The sequence below is a fragment of the Plectropomus leopardus genome, chromosome 2 (assembly GCF_026936395.1).
Source record: "Plectropomus leopardus strain MGB_pleo_1.0 chromosome 2, ASM2693639v1, whole genome shotgun sequence".
Taxonomy (NCBI): domain Eukaryota; kingdom Metazoa; phylum Chordata; class Actinopteri; order Perciformes; family Serranidae; genus Plectropomus; species Plectropomus leopardus.
In genome coordinates this window covers 28,114,339-28,134,571 of record NC_142177.1, presented here as the reverse complement: position 1 = coordinate 28,134,571, position 20,233 = coordinate 28,114,339, and the positions used below count along the sequence as shown (strand labels likewise).

At 37.1% G+C, this 20,233-nt stretch overlaps 1 protein-coding gene across 1 annotated transcript; it reads right to left on the bottom strand.

Annotated features, from left to right (window-relative positions):
- Positions 1 to 636: 636 nt before the first annotated feature.
- Positions 637 to 20,153, bottom strand: LOC121958197 (uncharacterized). The gene is made up of 6 exons (XM_042507072.2): positions 17,570 to 20,153; positions 13,807 to 13,976; positions 11,873 to 11,956; positions 9,531 to 9,581; positions 9,377 to 9,415; positions 637 to 6,870 (listed from the first exon to the last, which is right to left on the bottom strand). The coding sequence occupies exons 2-6, from the start codon at positions 13,909 to 13,911 to the stop codon at positions 6,787 to 6,789; spliced, it is 363 nt and encodes a 120-aa protein (XP_042363006.1). The 5' UTR covers positions 13,912 to 13,976; positions 17,570 to 20,153; the 3' UTR covers positions 637 to 6,786.
- Between the last annotated feature and the right edge of the window lie 80 nt (positions 20,154 to 20,233).

Sequence of the window (20,233 nt, the reverse complement as noted above, 5' to 3'; positions counted from 1 at the left end):
GTTTCGAGGTTGTCAAATATTACATTGAATGATGGCCAAAAAAGCTCTTTTGGTTTGTGTCACAGTGAAACTGACCTTTTACCTTTTAAATATACAATGTTAGCACTTCAGCATTTTATCCTATTAGACATTTATGGTAAGTAACCTTGACTTTTAACCTTCCACCACAAAATTCAAATCAGATCATTTTTTAATTAAAGTGGACATTTTTTTGCTTAAATTTGAGGAAATTCCCTATTGCACTCACAGAATAAGACAGATGCAAGGACACAGTGACCTTGCCCTTTGACCGCCAAAACCTGATCAGCCGGTCATTGTATTCAAGTAAATTTGCAAAATTTGATAATAATTCCCTCAAGCTGTTCTGGATATAGCATTTTCACAAGAATGAGAAGAGCTCACAGTGACTTTGTCCTTTGACTGTCAAAATTTAATTAGTTAATGATTGCGTTCAAGTGGATGTTTGTGTGAAATTTGAAGAAATTTCCTCAATGCATTCTTGAGATATCGCACAAGAACAGGACGGACAGATAGAAGGACAACCTGAAAACATAATGCCTCCTGCCTTGGCTATTGCTGGCAGGGCAGCAGAAAAATGGGTTTGTTGTACAAATCTATCACACAAAAGACAGTCGATAGGCGTGATATTTTATTGATAAGCGACAAGGAAGCAGAGTAACACAAATCACATGGTAGAGAATCGTAACAAAATATATATCACAGGTTTGTGAGTTGTATTAATGAAGTGGATGTAGACACATCAATAACGTAACTACAAAATGGTGTTAAAAACATGGCATAAAAGATGATTTCTCAAGTTATACTTCAACTTTTCAAGAGCTGAAAATGGATCAAGTACTGAATGTAACTATATCACTACCTGTAAGATCACAGAAAGACGTTGTCCACATTTAGAGAGTAAATATCCAGACAACAAACACTGACCTAGCTGTAGTCAAATTAAGAGGCACCCTTCAGGCTGACTTCCATTCATTCTGGCGACATGAATGTAGTGAGATGAGATGAATGGACTACGACAGTACTAGTTTGACAGTTATTTCAAGATTTCGTGTTTTCATAGGTCTGGTGGAAACGGTCGGATACAGTTAACCAAACATTTCCCCACAAATGTCCCAGGCTTCTTAGTTTTCAGAGGTAGTCCAAAAGGGCAAAAAAAAGTTAAGTCAATGCAGCTGAACAAGGAAACATACTTCTAAATGAATTAAGCTCCTCTGGCAGCAATTAAGACAACACTGATGAAATACAGGGAGTTATTGGGATACAATATATTTGTGATCAAACTAAGCATGTTTTAAATGAAACACATGACTTATAAAGATTATGACGGGTGATATTCAAGTCATTTAACTTGCAAGTGATGTGCAGTTTATGCTGCAGCCCAGTCTCCAGGAAAAAATGTTGACTTTGTATGTTTCTGCAAACCACGATACATCACATTTGTATGTTTCACATGTATCATGTCAACATTTCTTCAGTGGCGTAGTTCTGATGACATATTTGAGCTGACTTTGTCACTGGGAGGTGGAAGGGATGGGGGGTGGTGTGACACCTTGGTGAGACGGCTACTAAGCTGCAGACCATTGTTAGACTAACAAACAACAAAATTGATTGCTTTTATGCAGGAAATCTGTGGGATTTCCAGTCTCGATAGTGCCACCAAAAGTGGGTATTTTAAGCTGAAATTTGCTTTTTAAATCATTACCAAGGTTTTTTTTGGTGCCTGCCACAGCGTTGGTGAAACATAAAGATTTGTAAAGTTTAAACATATCCGTGACCTAATTAGGTACAAATGTTACATGTCCATTCACTCAGTAAGAATATGCCAACGTTTATTCTGTTGATTAAATCAACAAGGTCTCCCAACATTTTTTGTAAAACACGCTTAAAACCTGTTTACCTTTGTTCTTAAAAAAGAGATAATTTGATTATCTTAAGAAAAATCCCAACAAAATACTTAAACCATTACTGATTCATTACAGATATGTACTAGTTTCATTTGAGTTTTACAGCTTAACAAATGTGTTTGATTTGTTTCCAAAATTTTGGGAGAAGGCAACAAGCAACTAAACAAGACATGACCAACAAGTAAGGCAAATTTCTTTTAAAGGAATTTCCCTGGAAATAAAGGGGGGGAGGGTGGTGCACACAAAAAAAACAAAAACGAAATGATCTACAAAAAGTGCTGAAAAGTAAGTATTTATTTTTTATTTAATTTTTTTCAGAATTAATAATAAAAACATGTTATAATTATAAATAGTTTTCTGAAAATGTCCCCATTTTTAAAACGATTTTCTGATCATTTTTCCCTCTTTTTAAAAACTAATATTTGGATAATTTTCTTGTCTCCTTTTTCTATTATCTTGCAATTTGGAGAACATGTCTTGCCAAGTTGGTCAATTCTTTTTTCCTCATAATTTCAAAGGAAATCACTCCAATCGTCTCAGGTTTTAAGGGCTCAAATAGGCATCTGAACCCAGCTCAAAAAAACTGACAACCATCCAGATTTCAAAGTGTTAACCTTTAATTCTGGGTTTTTCCACACTTAACCTCGAGTGGTAACTAATTATGCAGGTTGTTTTCTGTCGACTCCATGAGCACAATAGTGCGTATGCAAACAAAATGCGCTGAATTTCCATTGTCTTTGATTGTCTTAATAACAAATATCTTAAGACCAAAAGTATCTGCATTGCTGGACATTACAACAGGTAGGTGAGAAAATCTGATCTATAAACTTGGGTGAACTGACCCTTTAGAGCAAGACTGGCTAACTTTTGAAAAATTAACCACAAATTAAAGTTGAATTAAGTAAGTGATTCGGTAAGCAGACATTTTCCCTTGAACTAGTAGGTATTGATGTACAGTCAATATTAACTGATTACTGACGCAGACTTTGGTATAATAAGCAATATAACACTCATCAGTTACAGACAATCAGGGGTTTTCCTGCAAGAGCATTACTGGGTAGATATTACTGATATATAATGTTACTGAGTAAGTCTGCTCATTTTATAACTCATTATTACTCATGCTTTTTTTACATTATATTTTAGCAATTACTATTCATCCATTACTGTCACATTGTGGTCACAGTGGTGGCTGCTGAATAAAAGTTATAGTCTCACTTTTAACCGCCAAATAGAAAAAGAAGCAACTTGGGTCCTTTTTTTTCCATTTAGTGGTAAAACAAAGACAGGGTAATTGATTAGTATTAAAGCAATTTTTTCACTATTTAACAATTTTTTTTTACACAAGGTAAAGGTTGTTTCCAATAACTGTCATGTATTTCAGCACTGTGTGAAAATTTGCTGCCATTTCCTTTCAAATCACAAGCATGTAGAGCGTCACACATACAATATACAGTGTAAGAATCAGAAATTACATGATGTAGTAAAAATGAGAAAGGAGTAACAGACCCAAAACAAAGAACAAGTACTTCAAAAGGAACTACACCCTAAAAAGCAAGTATATTATCAAGTTTTTGTAAACTGTTGGTTGCATTTTATTTCCCAGGAGAATAACCCAAGTCTCACTCAAATACACTATTTTTTTTAAAGCAATGATGCTTTTCTTTGATTGTGTGTTGGTATGACGGCCTGAAAATGCTTTGCCTGTCTGTGCTGTATATCTGCACAAGGATCTGTGTGTGCGTATGTCGCTGCTGAGGGAGCGGAGTGCTGTTTTGTTGGAGATCTTTTGTGTTACTGAGGTAGAATGAGAGATTAAGAAACTGAGGGCAACTGAGGTTTAAATGAGGTCTTTGTGTCAAGGCATACTGGTAATGTCAAATACAGATCAGAAATGCACAACAAACACAGCACAATAATTATTACGGAGTAGACTGACAACATGTTCCTGAATAGTTTTGTACCTGAGGTTTCAATATGGTGTAAAAGCACTGTAATAGTAAAATCCTGAGTGTGATAAATGACACGTCAACACCGTTGCTGACTAAAGAAAAAATGAAGGGTTTCTTTCCAAAAATGAGATATCCATTTAAACATTTGGGTGTTTTTTTTTCTTGGCCCTGGTTGGAAGAAAAAAAAATCATCGAGATTTTAAATCTAAATACTGAATGTTGAGCGAAAAAATTCTATGCATTTTCTTTTTTTAAATTCTAGGCACACAAAATAAAACATTTTCTCTAGTTTGAACTGGATATTGTACTTTGGAATAAAACCGTTCATGTCAGAGCACCATGTTTATATCATAACGTCACTCAAAATGTCATCGCCTTGCTCCCATTTCATATGAGGATTCATGACACTTGATTTAGAAACATGTCTCAATAAAACGGTTCAGGTTGGTTCCTTTTTTTTTTTTTAACCCCCCTGCTCATTTTAACCCGCAAGCCCATCCCCTCTCAACACACACACAAACACACACACACTGAGGCCACATCCAAACTAATATGTTTTCATTTTAAAGCAGCGCTTTAAAACAAAAATAAATCTTAATACACAAAAGTGTTTAAGCACCATTTAGGGAAATAATCTCCGTCCATACTAATGCTGAAAGCACACTAAGCACCAGCAAAGTGAGGCTCACAGCAATAATTAGCTTTTTCTGTGGTGAAGAGGCACGTTTATGTGGTTTTAGCGGGAAAGAATTCTTTGCAACATAAGTGAATGTGTCACAGGAATCACAGGACACTGTTTACTCATTGGCTGGAGGTATTCTCCATCCACAGTTCGGCACTAAATGTTAAGCTATCCCCAACTTTTTGTTTGGCCGCACTTTGCTGCAGATTAAAATGGCCACAAAGAGAAGCAGCTGCTACAGCTTTCCATAATCACTTCATTGCTACACTTCGCTGTTGCCTGGTGTGTTTTTGGCATACACACCTAAAAATGTACACATGTGACCATTCACATACACTAGGGATGTCTGTGCCTATGTAAACAGGAAACAGTTTGTCTACTCTGGGTTTTGTTTTTTCAAGTTACTGGTAATACTATAGAAATGGCAAAAAGGAAGACAAGAGAATTCTTTGCATGGACCGACGATGAGGAGGAACCTTTACGAAAAGTAATTCATGAGAATAAGACGGTCAAGACTGCAGATAACAGACACTGAGACAAAGCAAATAAGGATTAGTATAAGAGCGGCACTGGGAGCCTTGTACATCGCTTGAAGAGACCATGGCCATGGGAAAGAGGGAGTGAGAGTACCAACACAAGAAGGATGAAATCACTAAAGGTATCTCGCTTCATGTTTCAGCTTGACACGTTGTGACTGGTAAGACCCAGTCAGGGAGCAAACATGGGTGATTGTATCATTGCTTAAAAAATGCCTCAGTTTCCACCTCTCCAGACTGAAACACGACCCTAGAGTTTTCAAACTCAAACAGGTCAGCAGCGTTTTCAGAGGTGTTTTAGGGCTTCCATCACACCGGAAAAGTGTGGACGTTAGGTATAAAGTTAGCCATAGTTATGCATTTTAAAATGAAAACATATCAGTGTGGATGTAGCCTGAGAGGTTTAGAAAAGCAAGCGTCCTTTAATCAACAGTTAAACATTTTGGGAAATACACATTTTGACATTTGTGTGAAGTAACAGGAGAAGTTTGATGCGAGGAGCACTGAGCTTACATTAGCATAAAGACTAGAAACACTCCTAAGGTAAATAAATCCACCAACAAGCAACTTTAAAGCTCAAAAGGCATATGAACTCAGTTAAAACTAAACTAAAAAGAACTCCTTAACACTTTGGTTGATGTATGGATCAAACATGATATAATTGAGCTATAGGTGGATTTTTTTTTTTTTTTTTTTACCTTTGGACAGATCCAGGCTAGCTGTTTCTCTGTTTCCAGTCTTCATGCTAAGTGAAGCTACCTGGCTGCTGACTGTACCTTCATATTTACCGCACAGACATGATGCTGGGGCCACACTGCATGTGTGAGCAGCACGTAACAGCAACTTTGCTGAACTGCTGCAGCATGCACACTTATGGTGTTTACACAGACAGTGTTGTTGCTGTGGCACTGCTGCAGAGCTGCCTGCTGCTGCTGTTACTACTGTATGTATTTGAATAAAAAGCAGATATTCCACTGATGTATGGAGCTGTGCAGCATTGTAGATGACTGCATTGTCATCAACATGGTCCAGCAAATATTTCATAATAAAAAGCCTCGTATTAACAATTTAAAGGTAATTGACGACAAATGTTGCCAGAGGGCTTCTATTTTGAAACAGTAACAGGGGAGACTGAGTAAAACAGATATATTTGTAGGCCTATTTTATCATGTTCGTGACACATACAGACATTAAAACTAGCAAAGTGAAAGGGGGTATTATGTCAATCTAATTATCAAAACACTGGTTTCACTGTCTATTTTTGCCCAAAACAGCACCTATTTGGAGGGGGGAAAAAAAGGCAAGACCAGGTTTCTCTAGATGTTGCACAGCTCAGCCATGCCTGAGAAGCGCTGCTCATGGCAGTGTGGCCCAGACACGAGTGTTGTTAATCTTCTCATGTACCCCTTAGCCAGAAAGTTAATAGGCATATTTCTCAAAATGTTTAACTATTCCCTCATAAAGTCCAAAGATGAAATTCTTTAATTTTAAAATGGAGTTTGACCACTAAACTCTTGTTGTGAATTAACAAAACCAGGATACAGTGTCAGATCAGGAGAAGAAACCACTGTCTGCTATGATTTTTTTTTGTGTTTGTGTGTGTTCCTGAATCCCCATCACAGATAGGAGTGAGACAGCCCCCCCCTGCTTGTTTGAGGCCAAACCTTGAGGTAGGTAGAGAGGCATCCTATCTACTCCCCTTCCTCCTGCGCTGGAACCTGAGATGTGGGGGGCTCAAGCTGTGAGGGGCCCTCCTCAGCCTCTTCTGAAGGGCCCTGGAACAGCAAAGGACCAAAAAAGTCACTGTAACTTTGTCTGTTATTGTGTGATCACTTCCTGTAGTGACTCATTGTGCACAAGATAATGAATCAACACTAGAAAGAGCGCGAAAATACAAGAATGAGTGTCAGAATGTCATTGCGTGACTGCGTGCGGGGAAGTAGGTCCAGCTGTCAGACCTAGAAATGTGAGGAAGATGACGGTTATGTCAGGAAACCAAGAAGACAGAGTAAGAGAACAGTTAGATCAGGTTTCCCCTCTTTGCATTGACTCATTCTTCCCCTGCGTGTGTCTGAGAAAGGGAGTCTGTCTCAACGGTTTCAGTTCTTGAAGCATCTTTGACAAACTGCTCAGCAGAGAGGATGCGATAAGCAAGACCAGGGGCATCAAGAGAGCCGCCTGCCGTGGTGACGACTGTTGTGCAATTTTGCTCGTTTGAAAAATGAACAAAGAAGCTAAAAGAACCAAAGTTTCTCAGAAACGCTGGGTGTAAATTCAGCAAACTGGATGTCACGAAAGGATGTTTGGAGGTGTATCTGGGGAATTTAGCACCGCCGTATGTGCATTTCCAAGAACCCGCCATATCCTTGTGAAGTCAGTTTAAGTAAAGCAAAAAGAACTTGTGAATCAGTTGTTGTTTTGTGCCAAAGCAACAGCCATTTCAGCACTTTTCTAATTATCTCATAAGAAGCAGTATAGCGAAATTCACAAGGTCTATTTCTCACATACAAGAGTAAACATGTAGTGAGATGAAATGTGGCATGCTCCTAAGGTTGTGCTTAGAGACTAGTGTGAAAAATATGGATTAAATGAAACAGAAAGGACAAAAACGCAAGATTGAAAAAGTTACATATGTACAAAGTACACTGTATATATGCCACACTTGCAAATATGCAATGTGCAGGGCAGTGCAAAGGAGCCACTGGAGACATTGTGCTGCACAAGCTGAAGAATACACACAGTTTGGAGGAATCCCAGCTGACCACCCACATGGTTAGACGTTGATATTTAGCTAAATTTAGATTGTGAAGTCAGGTGACCGACATTTAATGTTTGGACGTCTAATGCCAAATACAAATTTAATGCAGAATACTGATGACAGGTGACAATTTTTTTGAATGATTTTAAGTTGTGTTAAGTTACCAAAATCCAACATCTTTAACCTCACCTCATGCCAACGTTTGCAGATGTAAACAAATTTAATCATATGGCATAGAGAGCAACCCCCTAATGTCATTATGTTAACATCCATATAACATGAAATAATAGTGTCATTAAGACATTGAAAAACTGTCAAATTGATTTTCATTCCAACCAAAATTTTAAGTCACAAGAGTCCAACGTCGTTTTGACATCATTTTGATGTTCGGTGCAAGCTGGGAAGGAACTTTTTCTGAGCTTACACACTCATTTGCCACTTTACGTGCATTTAGTTACAAATACAGCAACCTGGAAGCTTGAGGGTTAAGATGAGGACTTTTGCTTTATGTCATCACCCTCTATCGTCATATTTCTTGTCTTGAAACATATTTCAGTAAAATGCATTGCATCAGCCATGAGTTTTTGATAGGTATATTTAGAAACTGGGGATTGAGTGTTTATCAAAGTATAAAGTGGCCCCACTGCCATGTTTGTTGGCTGCAACACCACTGAAATAAAAATGGGTCTGAAGGGCTTTTGAGTGTATTTTAGGTTTGATGCTCTGTATTTAACACCAATGTTCATTTCGGCGGCTATTTTACACCTTGTCTTAGTGTTTAGACGAAAATGCTTGTAGGTTTTGGTCATTTTTATCCTTCATAGTTTTAGTTGACAAAAATTTGTGACACTTTTGTCAACTTTTAGGCAACATGTTTTGTTTTTTTTCTCTTTAAACTTATCATGTTACTATGTCCTGTTCCTCGTAATACAGGTCCCAGAAATTAGAATAAATTTGAAAAGTTCGAAATCTCTCTATTTATGGTCTCAAAAATGTTGACACCACAATGACTAATTTGAGACAACTGGGATTTGAACACTGGTTCCTTGTAAATTCTGACTCATAGATCTCACTGTTGAGAAGCAAAAAAACAATTCAATTTGAGTAAAGCATTAGATATTCATGAATAGTTAAATGAGATCAGTTCAGCTTCTACAAATCCCTCATCACAAATGTGACTGATATTAGTCAAAAGGTAAAACTTGACACAAACTGAGATTTCTGTTCAACTGAAGCACAGGCTGCATTTCTCCATTGTCCCAAACTCTCCGAAGTGACTTTAGCTTCAGTTTAATGAAGTAACGAAGCATTACTTAGAGACTTATTCAAAAATAAGGTAAAAAATTATCTGGTAAACGGTGCATTATTAAAATAAAGTGTGCACGTATTGATATAAAGATTCAGCACCAGACCCACTTGTTATTTTTTTCATCCCATTTAAATGAAATCTTTTTTTTTTTTCAATGGAGGGAACCTTAAAGTGCAAAAGGCGCAAAACCTTTCTAACATTTTGTTTTCCTCACCTGATGCTCTTCAGTTGCCTCTTGAACTACTTTCTGGGGCTGTGGAGAGACAGGGAACAGAATTAATTCATCATGAAGGACTGTGCAGCTCCAGGAGACAACTCGGAAGCTTTGGACACCACAATATCTCTAACTGTCAATGATTGCTCCATACCCATTTCCTCGGTCGCCCACGTGGTCGTTTCTCCCCAATAGGCTCTACTTTCTGAGAAAGAACAGATAGATGGTTAAAAAAGAGGTTTCAGATTTTCACAATCCTTACATACTGATCACTGACTGAGATGAAGAGCATATACTCGAAGTTTTCATTTTGACTTGTAATTTCTGACTCTTTGGCAGCAGGACAAATAAAACTGCAACAATGCTAAAGTCTTAGGTGATAAACAGACAAGAACCGTCTTCTCTTAAGCAAGTAATCACTTCATCACTTCTGCAGTGCTGTAAATTCAATAAAATCCTGCACATGCATCCTCTCCTGCAGAGTGAACATTAACTATGAACTCTCACAGCCTGAGTGAAATGATTTAAACAACCAAATAATAAAATATCAGCAACTAAGTGCACATATTTATGGCATATATTGCTTATATCTCACTGTTCAGAGAAATGTTTAATTTCCCCAAATGTGAAAACAAAGTTGATTTGTGTAATTAGCAAGTCTAATTTATGACGCATACATCAAATGTGTTGCTCTGCTTTGATGTAACAAGTTAAACAAGTTCAGTTGCCTTGCAATGTTTATCAAGACAGAAAAAAATGTCTCTTTTTGTCTCTCCCAACAAAACAAAATAAACAAGACAAGTGTCCACATTTGCATAAAAAGACGAGTAGATTTACAGTGTTACTACAAATACACAGGCACACTGGAAAGCTGCCAGCAGGGGCAGTACAACAACTTCTCCTCCTGCCGGCTGCTGCAAATCCTCAAACTTTAAGAGAATGTTTAGCAAAATTGCAATGGGCATCGTTATTTTTGCGTACACAAACAAAGCCTTCAATAACACTGCAAATAGCAATATTGTTTTTAATGAATATCTGAGGGACATGTTTGCACAAGTTTACTGCAAGTTCATCCTCAACAGCTGTCATTAAGAAATGTCAACACCTTTAACACACCTCTTTTTGTTAATTTATTGGAAACAAGAGCCAATAGTTAAGGCACACCTTGAACACTGTCACCAGTCACTTTGAGCACAGCAGCTGAAAAGGTATTCAGATCCTGTACTTTAGTAGTTGTAGCTGTGTAAGGCAGTACAAAAACAACAATACATTGAAAGTCTAGTGTTCAAAATGTACTTAAGTATTAGAGGTAATGCTCATTATGCAAAATGACTCCTGTAAGAGTGTTTGATTACTACTACTCTGTCATATTATTGCATTAATATCACTGATGCATTGTAAGCTGAGTTTTTATATTGTATCTGGACTGACAGAGCGCTAATATCTTACTACTTCATACTACGTCTACTACATGCAGTATTTTAGTAGATGATGTGTAAAATGGTAAATAGAAAGGTAAATAGTTACTTCATCTGTCAAGTAGCTGTACAGAAAAAGTTCAAATTTCCCTCTCAAATGTAGGATAACATTTGAAATATTCAACATTTACCTCAAAGCTGTTCTTAATTTCAGTATTTTTAGCAGATGTACTTTGTTATCTTCCATCACTGTTGATAATGTTACACTGATATTTCTCTGTAGGACAATCTCTCTTCCTCAGAATATTAATAGCCGCATCTGCACTGACCCAGAGACCTACTGCATTGATTTAATAACAGTTTGTCTTTTCTCTGTTCACAGCTGACATTTGCCCTCATGATGGCTGCTGATTGTCTTACAGCAACATACAAAAGACATAAATCTTTTCTTTTAGAATAAAATGGAAACAAATATGTTGTTGTGTGTTACTGGGGTTGGGATTAGAGTCGTTTTAACTGAAGTAAGTAGTCAACGATGCATCCAAATTGACTCATGATAATTCTCTTTCTTATAGCGTTTTATAATTAGGGATGTATCTCAAGGTTATTTTCACTGTCGATGATTCTGCTGATTATCTTTTAAATAAACTGATTAGTTGTTTGGTCTATAAATGACAGATACACTATGAAAAATGTGTTTCCCAGAGCCCAAGATGACGTCCTCAAATGTGTTGTTTTGTCAAAAAGCCCAATAGATTTCATTTACTGTCAGAAAAGTAAAGAAACCAGAAAATATTCACATTTAAGAAGCTAGAATTAGACATTTTCTGCTTTTTTTTCTTAAAAAATACTCAAACCAATAAATTGACAGTCGAATTAGTTGCTGACAAATCTCAGTGTTTGACAAATTATCAATTATTGCAACATTATTTCTGATATCACCCATAAAGTCACAACATGTCTTGTAATTTCACAAAAGCGTATGAGTAAAGAGCGTCTGAAAAGTTCTGACTGGCAGTTTAAAAGTACAAACACACATCTATTTGTTAATATCTTAGATACTGTGTTCAGTTCAAACCTTCAGTGCAGTGCTGGGGCCTTTGTTCCTGCTGCCTTTCGGTCGTCCTCTCGGTCGCTTTGGAGTCGGTTGTCCAACAGGCTCCTGAAGAGAAATGTGGAAATGTAACTATCTGCTCTTTGCATGAGCGGTTTTTACAGCAGGGACACATGAACGCATTATCAACTTGCTTTATTTTGCAGAATTACTTTGAATAATTTAAGGTCAAGTACAGAGCTGATCATAATAATCCGGGATGCATGATAATATCGGTATGTCATCGGTATCAGCACATAACAACTTTAAAATGAAATATGGACATTGGCCTGAAATTAACTTTTCTGCAGATACGTCAGGCCAAGACGATGCTTTAATGATGCAACTTCAACTAGTTGAAAAAAAGCAAATTTGCCCTTTTTTGGCTATTTTCAGGATTGTTTTACGAAGGTTACCATCCAAGCCTGTTAAAGTTGGTTGAATTTTATAGCTTTGTTTTAAATTTGTTGCATAAGAATAAATACTTCATGTTTTTCCGTTACCTAGCATCAAGTAGTTTTCTAGTTTTGCCCAGTGAATAAGTACGTTTGTACTTTATGTTTGCATCTGCCACCTTCACTTCATCACGATAAGAGTAGGTGTAATATGTTAATTCCACAACAGGGGAGACTTGATGTGCAATTTAGGGTTCCCGCACATTTTTACTAATGAATTTGAACCTTTCCATAATGTTTGACACTATTTCTGACTTTATTTAAGTATTTTAGAATGGGTTGGCCTATACAGACTCCAGTGTGCTAAGACATTGTAGAAAAAAATGCATATTTGTTGTCTGAAGGCCATGCATTATTAAACACACATTACTTACTAACTTAACTCACTAATTAATATTCTCACTGCCAACTAGTTGCATACTAGAACTGCACAACATATCGTGTTTGAATCATCATTGTGATGTCAACTTGCACGATAAACACATTGTGCAAGATTATGATATTGCATTCAGGTATTTTTTGAGTTAGTTGTAGGAGAATATCAGTAGAAAACTGAACATTATTTAACTCTAAATATCAGTCTTTTTATTATTTTCTGTGTCTGTTTTTCTGTTTTGTTTAATGTTTAATTTGTTTAATAAAAGAATGACTGGAAATACTTTCCTTTCATTGTTTTAATCGAACAATCAATTGTTGTATTTTAGCAGTATACTCAAAGCGGCAGAAAACTGACTACACTTTACACTCTTATATTGCAAGTAATATTGTTATTGTGATATTTAATAACATTGTTGCATATCACTTATTTTCCTCAACCCTACTGCATACACTAATGTGAGTCACATGACACTGTACCAGTGACTTTCAATGGTAATGCAGCACAGCACTGGGTTTTAAATTTGTATTTTGAGCAAAGTGTGATGCATAATGTTAAACATGTTTTGGGATTTTTCTTAACACATTTTTTTAAATTAGCCAAAACAATGAATATTCAAAACTTTTCCGCAACATTCTGTTGATTCCAAACACTTTCCAAACCTGGAAAACAGTTTTTCTATTTCATAACCTTTTCAGGAATTTCATGACCGTGGGAACCCTGGCAGTTAGGTGGAAAAACATAATTATAATAATAATTATAATACATTTTATTCATGGGCGCCTTTCAGGACACTCAAGGTCACCTTACAGAAAACAACAGCAATAAAACAACATAAAATCACATATGAATACATAAAAGTTCAACAACAGTGAATTACTGAGAATAGGCAAGTTTAAAAAGATGAGTTTTGAGGCGGGATTTGAAAATAGGGAAAGTCGATTTCACGGATGGTTTGTATACATATGTGTGTATATTGTTATCGGCAGTTGGCCAAAATGAGTCAAAAAATATCAGCATACCAAACATTAGCAAAAATCAAATATCGTGCATCCCAAACAAGAATCTTTCAAAACCTGATGTCCTACCTGCTGCTGTTTCCTTGGCCGCCCCCTGCTCCTGCGCTGAGGCTCAGGAGGTGACTGGGCAGTGCTCGGCTGGGGAGACGGCTCTTTGGTCCCACTGCTACTCATGCCTGCGTCTGTCCACCTGCTTCAAAGAGTGTGGGCATCAAAGCCTGGAGGAGCGGCCTCGAGGGCTTAAAAAGAGCAGAAGACCTGATTATTAGGAGCTGGAGGTGTGTGCAAAGAAAGGTGCAACTTTTAAAGAAAGCTGTCATCTTTGGGGAATTAGGGATACCAAACTACATTATACCACTTCAAATCTTTTTTTCTATTTGCACAATTACCACACCGAGCTTCAATCAGTGCGGAAAATTATTGCAAGAATAACTCAGAATTGCACAGTATCCTTTTCCAAGAGCAAGCGTGGGAACTGCTCATACATAAGCCTTGGCACCAGGTTCATCGGAACACAGACAGGGGTCTGGCAGACGCAAGGAAACATGAGAGTGGTGTCCAGCGACTAAAAGTAGCACAGATATTCACAACTCAATCTGCCGTCCAAAATCTGCATCTGCTCTACTGTACGCTGCCTTTCCATCTGCCCTCTGCGAGGTATTTCTCAATGGGGTTGTGCGTGTTGTAGGTGTGCTGATGCTGCAACAACTTTTACTCTGAAACTTGTGCAACTGAGACACATGAAAACATGCAAAGTCTTAATGAAAACAATTACTACAACATGCAACACTCCTGGCAAATCAGAGTTGGCAGCCTAGAGGGAACTTTAGAGCTACAAAGATTTGTCGATTAATCACTTAGTCAGTCAATTAAAAACAAATCTGCTACTGCTTTTGATGAGTGTTAATCATTTACATAAAATTTCAAACAAAACATCAATTTTCTTAGCCTCTTGACTTTAATTATTTGCTGCTTGTATTATGTGACAATAAACAGCATATCTTTGGGTCACGCACAAACACACAAAACAGATATTTAAAAGGCACTATCTTGGTTTTTCAGGATTTTTTTCACAATTTCCTGACATTTTACAGACCGATTAAAATAATAGTTTATCAAGAAAATGTCTTAATCTGTCAACAATATCTGAAGTGATTAATCATCTACTCAATAAAATGTTAAAAAATCTTGAAAATGACCAGGAACAAGCTCCCACAGCCAGAGAGACACATTCAAACTACTTGCATTATCCAAACTACAGTCCAAACCAAAATATGTTACGTTCACAGAAGGCCCCTCGATACGATATTATCACGATATTTAGGTCACTATATAATATTACTGCAATTTTAAATGTTTCACAATATGTTGAGCATTGAAGTATATCTTGATATATTGCAATTTATAACTTTTTTCAACTGCAAAGAAATAATTTTGTCAGCATCTGTTTTTATCAAAGTGAAGACAGTTTTCAGTCTGTTCATCTCACTTAAACCATTTTTATTGCAGCAAAATGTATCTTGAGGACCCAAAAAGCAATTTATTCCATAATTCTAGTAGGCTACTAAAAGTTTAATTTGTATTTAAAATATTATTTTATATAATAAAATATTGATACTTGGCATCTGTGTATCAACACAAAATTACCACACAAAATATTGCAATATTGAGCTGTATTAGGTATACTGTCAAGACAAAGAGAGGCAGCAAATCCTTACATTTGAGGGTCTGAGACTTGAAAATAGTTTGCTTGAAAAATTGCTGAAATGATTTACTTATGATCAAAACAGTCAAGAGGACAGGTCAGGTTTTCTTTCAATATTGGAGGAGAATACATGAATTGGGTGGTTTGGACGTTATCTGCCAGAAATTTTTGAGCATCAAACGCTTAATTTCCTGCATTTTGAGGAATTTTTGTACAACATTTTGTGCTTTTTCTGAATCACCAGACACCCCTTAATACGATAATATCACGTTATTTCGGTCACAATGAAATATTATTGCAATTTTAAACAGTTTTTTTGCAATAATACACATTATGATAAGAGAGAGAAAAAAAATCAGGCACTCGTGCACTTTGGAACCCTGATGAAGACCTTAGGGTCAAAACCAGTCGCTGTTTTAATGCAAGTAGCTGTTTTTAAAAAAAGGCTTTTTATTCAAGCACATTTGTTCCTGCTCCACTCATTTTTTCTCTCACATGATGACACTTTTCTTTAAGAGCACCTGTTTTTCTCGAGTTTCATAAGATAAAGACAATCATCGAGTACACCACTACCTCATTCTCATGTATTATGATAAATTGAGATTAACTTTTTTTAACTGCAAATGATGTCCCCAAAGAAAAACTTAGTTAACATCTGATTTATCTTATATGATAGTTTTCTTATTTCTCTTCTGTCATTTTCATTGCAACATAATGAATCTATATTATCCAGCTACTCTAGGCCACCTAAAGGGTGAGTTATATTTGCCATATTAATAATTTAGATTGATTATTGCAATATGTTTTACTGATTATTTATTATTATTATGATTATTTTATTTAAGACAAATGTCTATACTATTAGCAAAAAAAAGTCTTTTGATACTTTCATGATTTTATTGCGAGAGACAAATATATTAGGATGAACGTGCCCCCCTGCATCCTCCTGAAATCTACACATAAGCAATTAGTTGTCCCACAAATAGCACCCATACATTACTGCGAAAATAGAATTAGAAATCATAAGCATCTTCCTTAATCAATTATTTGTAAAAATTAACTTATGATTAGTCGATTAATCGCTATTAAAAAATAAAAACTTCTTCACTTATTTACTTAAAACAATATCAAATGCATTTCTTCGTCAATCAGAGCTCACAGAAACATTTTGCATATGATTGATTAAATTTCTAATGCTCAGTTAAATTCTTAATCACCGATTAATCGATCCTCGATTAATCTTTTTACCATCCCTACTGCAAATTATGTATCTTTCTGTAAATTTTTCATGGTTACTCCCAAATAAAAGCATATTTGCTTGTTTTTCGTTAAGAGTAAACCAACCGTCAGCTTTAAGCAGGCTGCTGGTAAAGTCCCAGGGTGGTCTTTCACCATAAGGTCTAGCTCTGTAAGGAATGTGCCAAACACTAATTGCCAACACAGCCTATCAAAACGGCCGCACTGACGCAGGAAGTCATTTGATAAATCTACGTCCTCAAACGATTTAAAGCCGAACGAGTCGTCGTCGTCTCGACGCTTGCAGCCTGATTTCGGAGCAACACAACAAGCGTCCTGCACTTCTCCTGCAGCGGCACACCGTCCGCTGAAACTCGTCTGTTTGGAAGTCAAGTAGGCCTACAGGGACTGAGTGTACTTCCTGCATATGGGCGGCAATTGCAACCTTAAAAACACATTCTTTTACAGCGTTTGGAGAAGGTGCGTAAAGCGATGCTGCAGCGAGCCCGTTAGTTGAAACCTTACCGACTTCGGGTTGAGCAACTTGCACATGCAAAACGCCAAAAACAGCCGAGGCCATCAGTGTTTTAAAGCGTAAAGTCGGCGCTCACTACACAACACCCTCCTGCCTGCTCCCATCACTTGCGCAATTCTAAAAAAAAAAAAAAATCTTAAAATATGTTGCAGTGATAAACCGTGAAAACCCGAAGAGCTGCAAAAACTTAACCAAGTAGGACAAAAGGCGAAGAACACAGGTGCAAAAGCTCTCCTTTCAGACCAGCCATGAACACACACATGCATACATTCAGGCTCCATGTTCAGGCTGAGTGCTCCTGTTCATGCAGGCAGCGCCAAATGCAGCACAATGAGAGCGCGGAGAGTTGAACTTACCTTGAGACGGTTTGCAGTTTCACCTGGAAGTTCAGCTCACTTTGTGCTCCTGCACAAGTATGAAAATCTTAGTGTATCGACCGTCTCATTGGTTGGACTGAAAGGGTAAACTCTCTCTCTCTCTCGCTCGCTCGCTCTCTCGCTCTCTTTCTCTCTCTCCTCCTCTAATCGGAAATGTGTGTGATCCCCCAGACGTCCGAATACCCCAGTTGCAATATAATTGGGGGTTGTAGCAGAGCAGTATGCATTGCATACTTTCTCTATTAAAGCATGTTTCAGGAGGGAACTAGGGTAGGAGGGTTGAAACAGAGGGCCCCGCCCCGAAAGGCTCACCGGACCACCCACTTAAAGGAAAGAGAGAGAAAGACGGGCATCAGACTGGAGGTTAGAGTCTGGTTCCGGGGTTCCCAAAGTGGGGTCCGGGGGCTGGGAAGGTCCCTATAGACGGGAGCAAAAGGTTCAGTAGAAATTCTGGTGAGATCAAACTGTCTAGACTATTTTCGAGCGGCGGTTTCACTCGTTGCAAGTCAAAACAAAGGACAGAAAGATCAAATGAGGTTTCTGAGAACAGAGTCTGCAGGGGCAGCCATCTGATGTGCATTTGTTTGGAGGAAAACTGACCCCAGTTTAGTTCAGTGAGTCATGCACCACATGCAAACACACTGGAAGTGAGCGGTGAATGAAATATGAGCTGCAAAATAACATTTTTCTCTTTTGACTTTCATATCACATTTAAAAACCTGCTTTTTAAAGAATTGCTTTTACCTATATTTTAGGACATTTTAATTCATTTTTATAATAATAATTTGTTTTCTGTATTGATGTGTTCAGATTGATCTTTTCTTGTTTTGTCTTAGTTCTTGTTTGATTAGATCAAGGTGTGTATAATGAGTATAGGAGCAGAAGTTGGGAATGTTTATTTATTTATTTATTTATTTATTTTTTTGGTTTACTGAATATATCCAATGGGCATTCTGGTGTTGCTTTTCTTGCTTATATTTTATTTCATCCTCCCATTTTATTTGGCATGGTCAAAATATACATCTAAATTAAAAGCAACCTAGAAAAAAACTAATAATAATAAGTTAATTTATATAGCACCTTTCAAAACAAAATTACAAAGTGCTTTATAATAAAAACAATAACAAAACGAAAAAAAATGTACAAGATATAATCAAATGACAGAAGTGAGTTTTAGTTCATTTAATCATTCTCTGTTTTAAAGTGTGTTTTGAAAGGTGATTTATATATATATAGTGTAGAACATGTAGAAGTTATTTTTAGACACCACTTCTAGTATTTTATTCTTCTGTTATACCCTAAGTTGTGCTCTTTGCTCTTTTTATTTCCAAATATAAATTTTAAAAAATTGAAAATTTGTTCCTCCTTGCTTTTTGCAAATAAATTCCCCTTTTGTAGTTAGTTTGTTTTTACATATTACAGTATAGGTTCAAATTTTTTTTGGTTTTTTTTGTGTGTGTGTGAATGTGTGTGATTTTCAAGAGATAACTTTGCAAGTTTGCACAAAATGGTAAATACAGATGGAAATGTTTTAACCACAGTGAATACACATTCCAGGGGCAGATAATGCTGGAGCGCTCATGGAGTCATGTCAGGTCATGCTGGCATGAGACCAAAATATAAAGCTTTAAGTTACACAGATGAAGCATAGGGCTTAATTCGACCGCCTTATCATGTCAGTTTTTATGATTCAATTTAAATATTTAAGATACAACATGTTGATCTCATTCAGATCATTATCATTAGATGCTTAACATGAAATAACAAAGAAACTATTTGCAAATTTGTGGGGTGGCAATTACAAAAAATGAACTCCGGTTTCCCAGAAGCTTTAACAATTGGTAAGAACTGGTAGTCATATATAAATTTGATTAGTCATCCACTGTAACATTACTATGAAAGTGACGTTGAAATTATAACTGTCAACCTGCTATCGCCAAACACTGTCTGTGTGCAGCAGTCTTTAGTTAAAGGGAGCATTTCAACACTTCAGTCCTGTTTGTTCTGCATAAGATAAAATGTGAAAATCTGCTGATTGTCGAGAAAAATGAGAAAAATTTAAGAGACAGAAATCAGAAAGAATGGGAAATAAGACAGAGAGAGAGAGAGAGAGAGAAAGAAAGGGGGAGGGTTTGCACAAGAGAGAGAAATTGTGTGTGTGTGTCTGTGTGTGAGCGCAGTGGCCCTCTGCAGGCTGGTGTGTCTGAGATTCGGTCGGACTCTGATCTTGAGGTTTATTTAAGCTGAATTCCGTGGGCTCATCAGGACCGGGTTACAAAAATCCTCCTATAGAACTAGAAAGAATGTGCAGCGCATACAGTTCTGCATAAGGCACAAAGGCATGTCTTTAGAGGTGGGGGCAGGCATCAAAAGACAGGCAGAGGAGGGATTTCTTTTGAGGCTGGGGGCAAAGAAGGTATTTCAGAGCTCCATTCAATGCCAGGGGAGAGGAGGGGAGGCGTACAGTTTTGTGGTAAAAGGGTGCATTTCCAGGGGATGTTTGGAACTTAAAATGTATGCTGTAACCTCCACACACCTCCCCTGTTGTTGAAAGTTATGCAGTTGTTCTCCACTGAACCTGAGTGGCTACAATTTATCCCTACATCCTCTTTATGGTGAATAGATAACAAAAATTCCCAATGC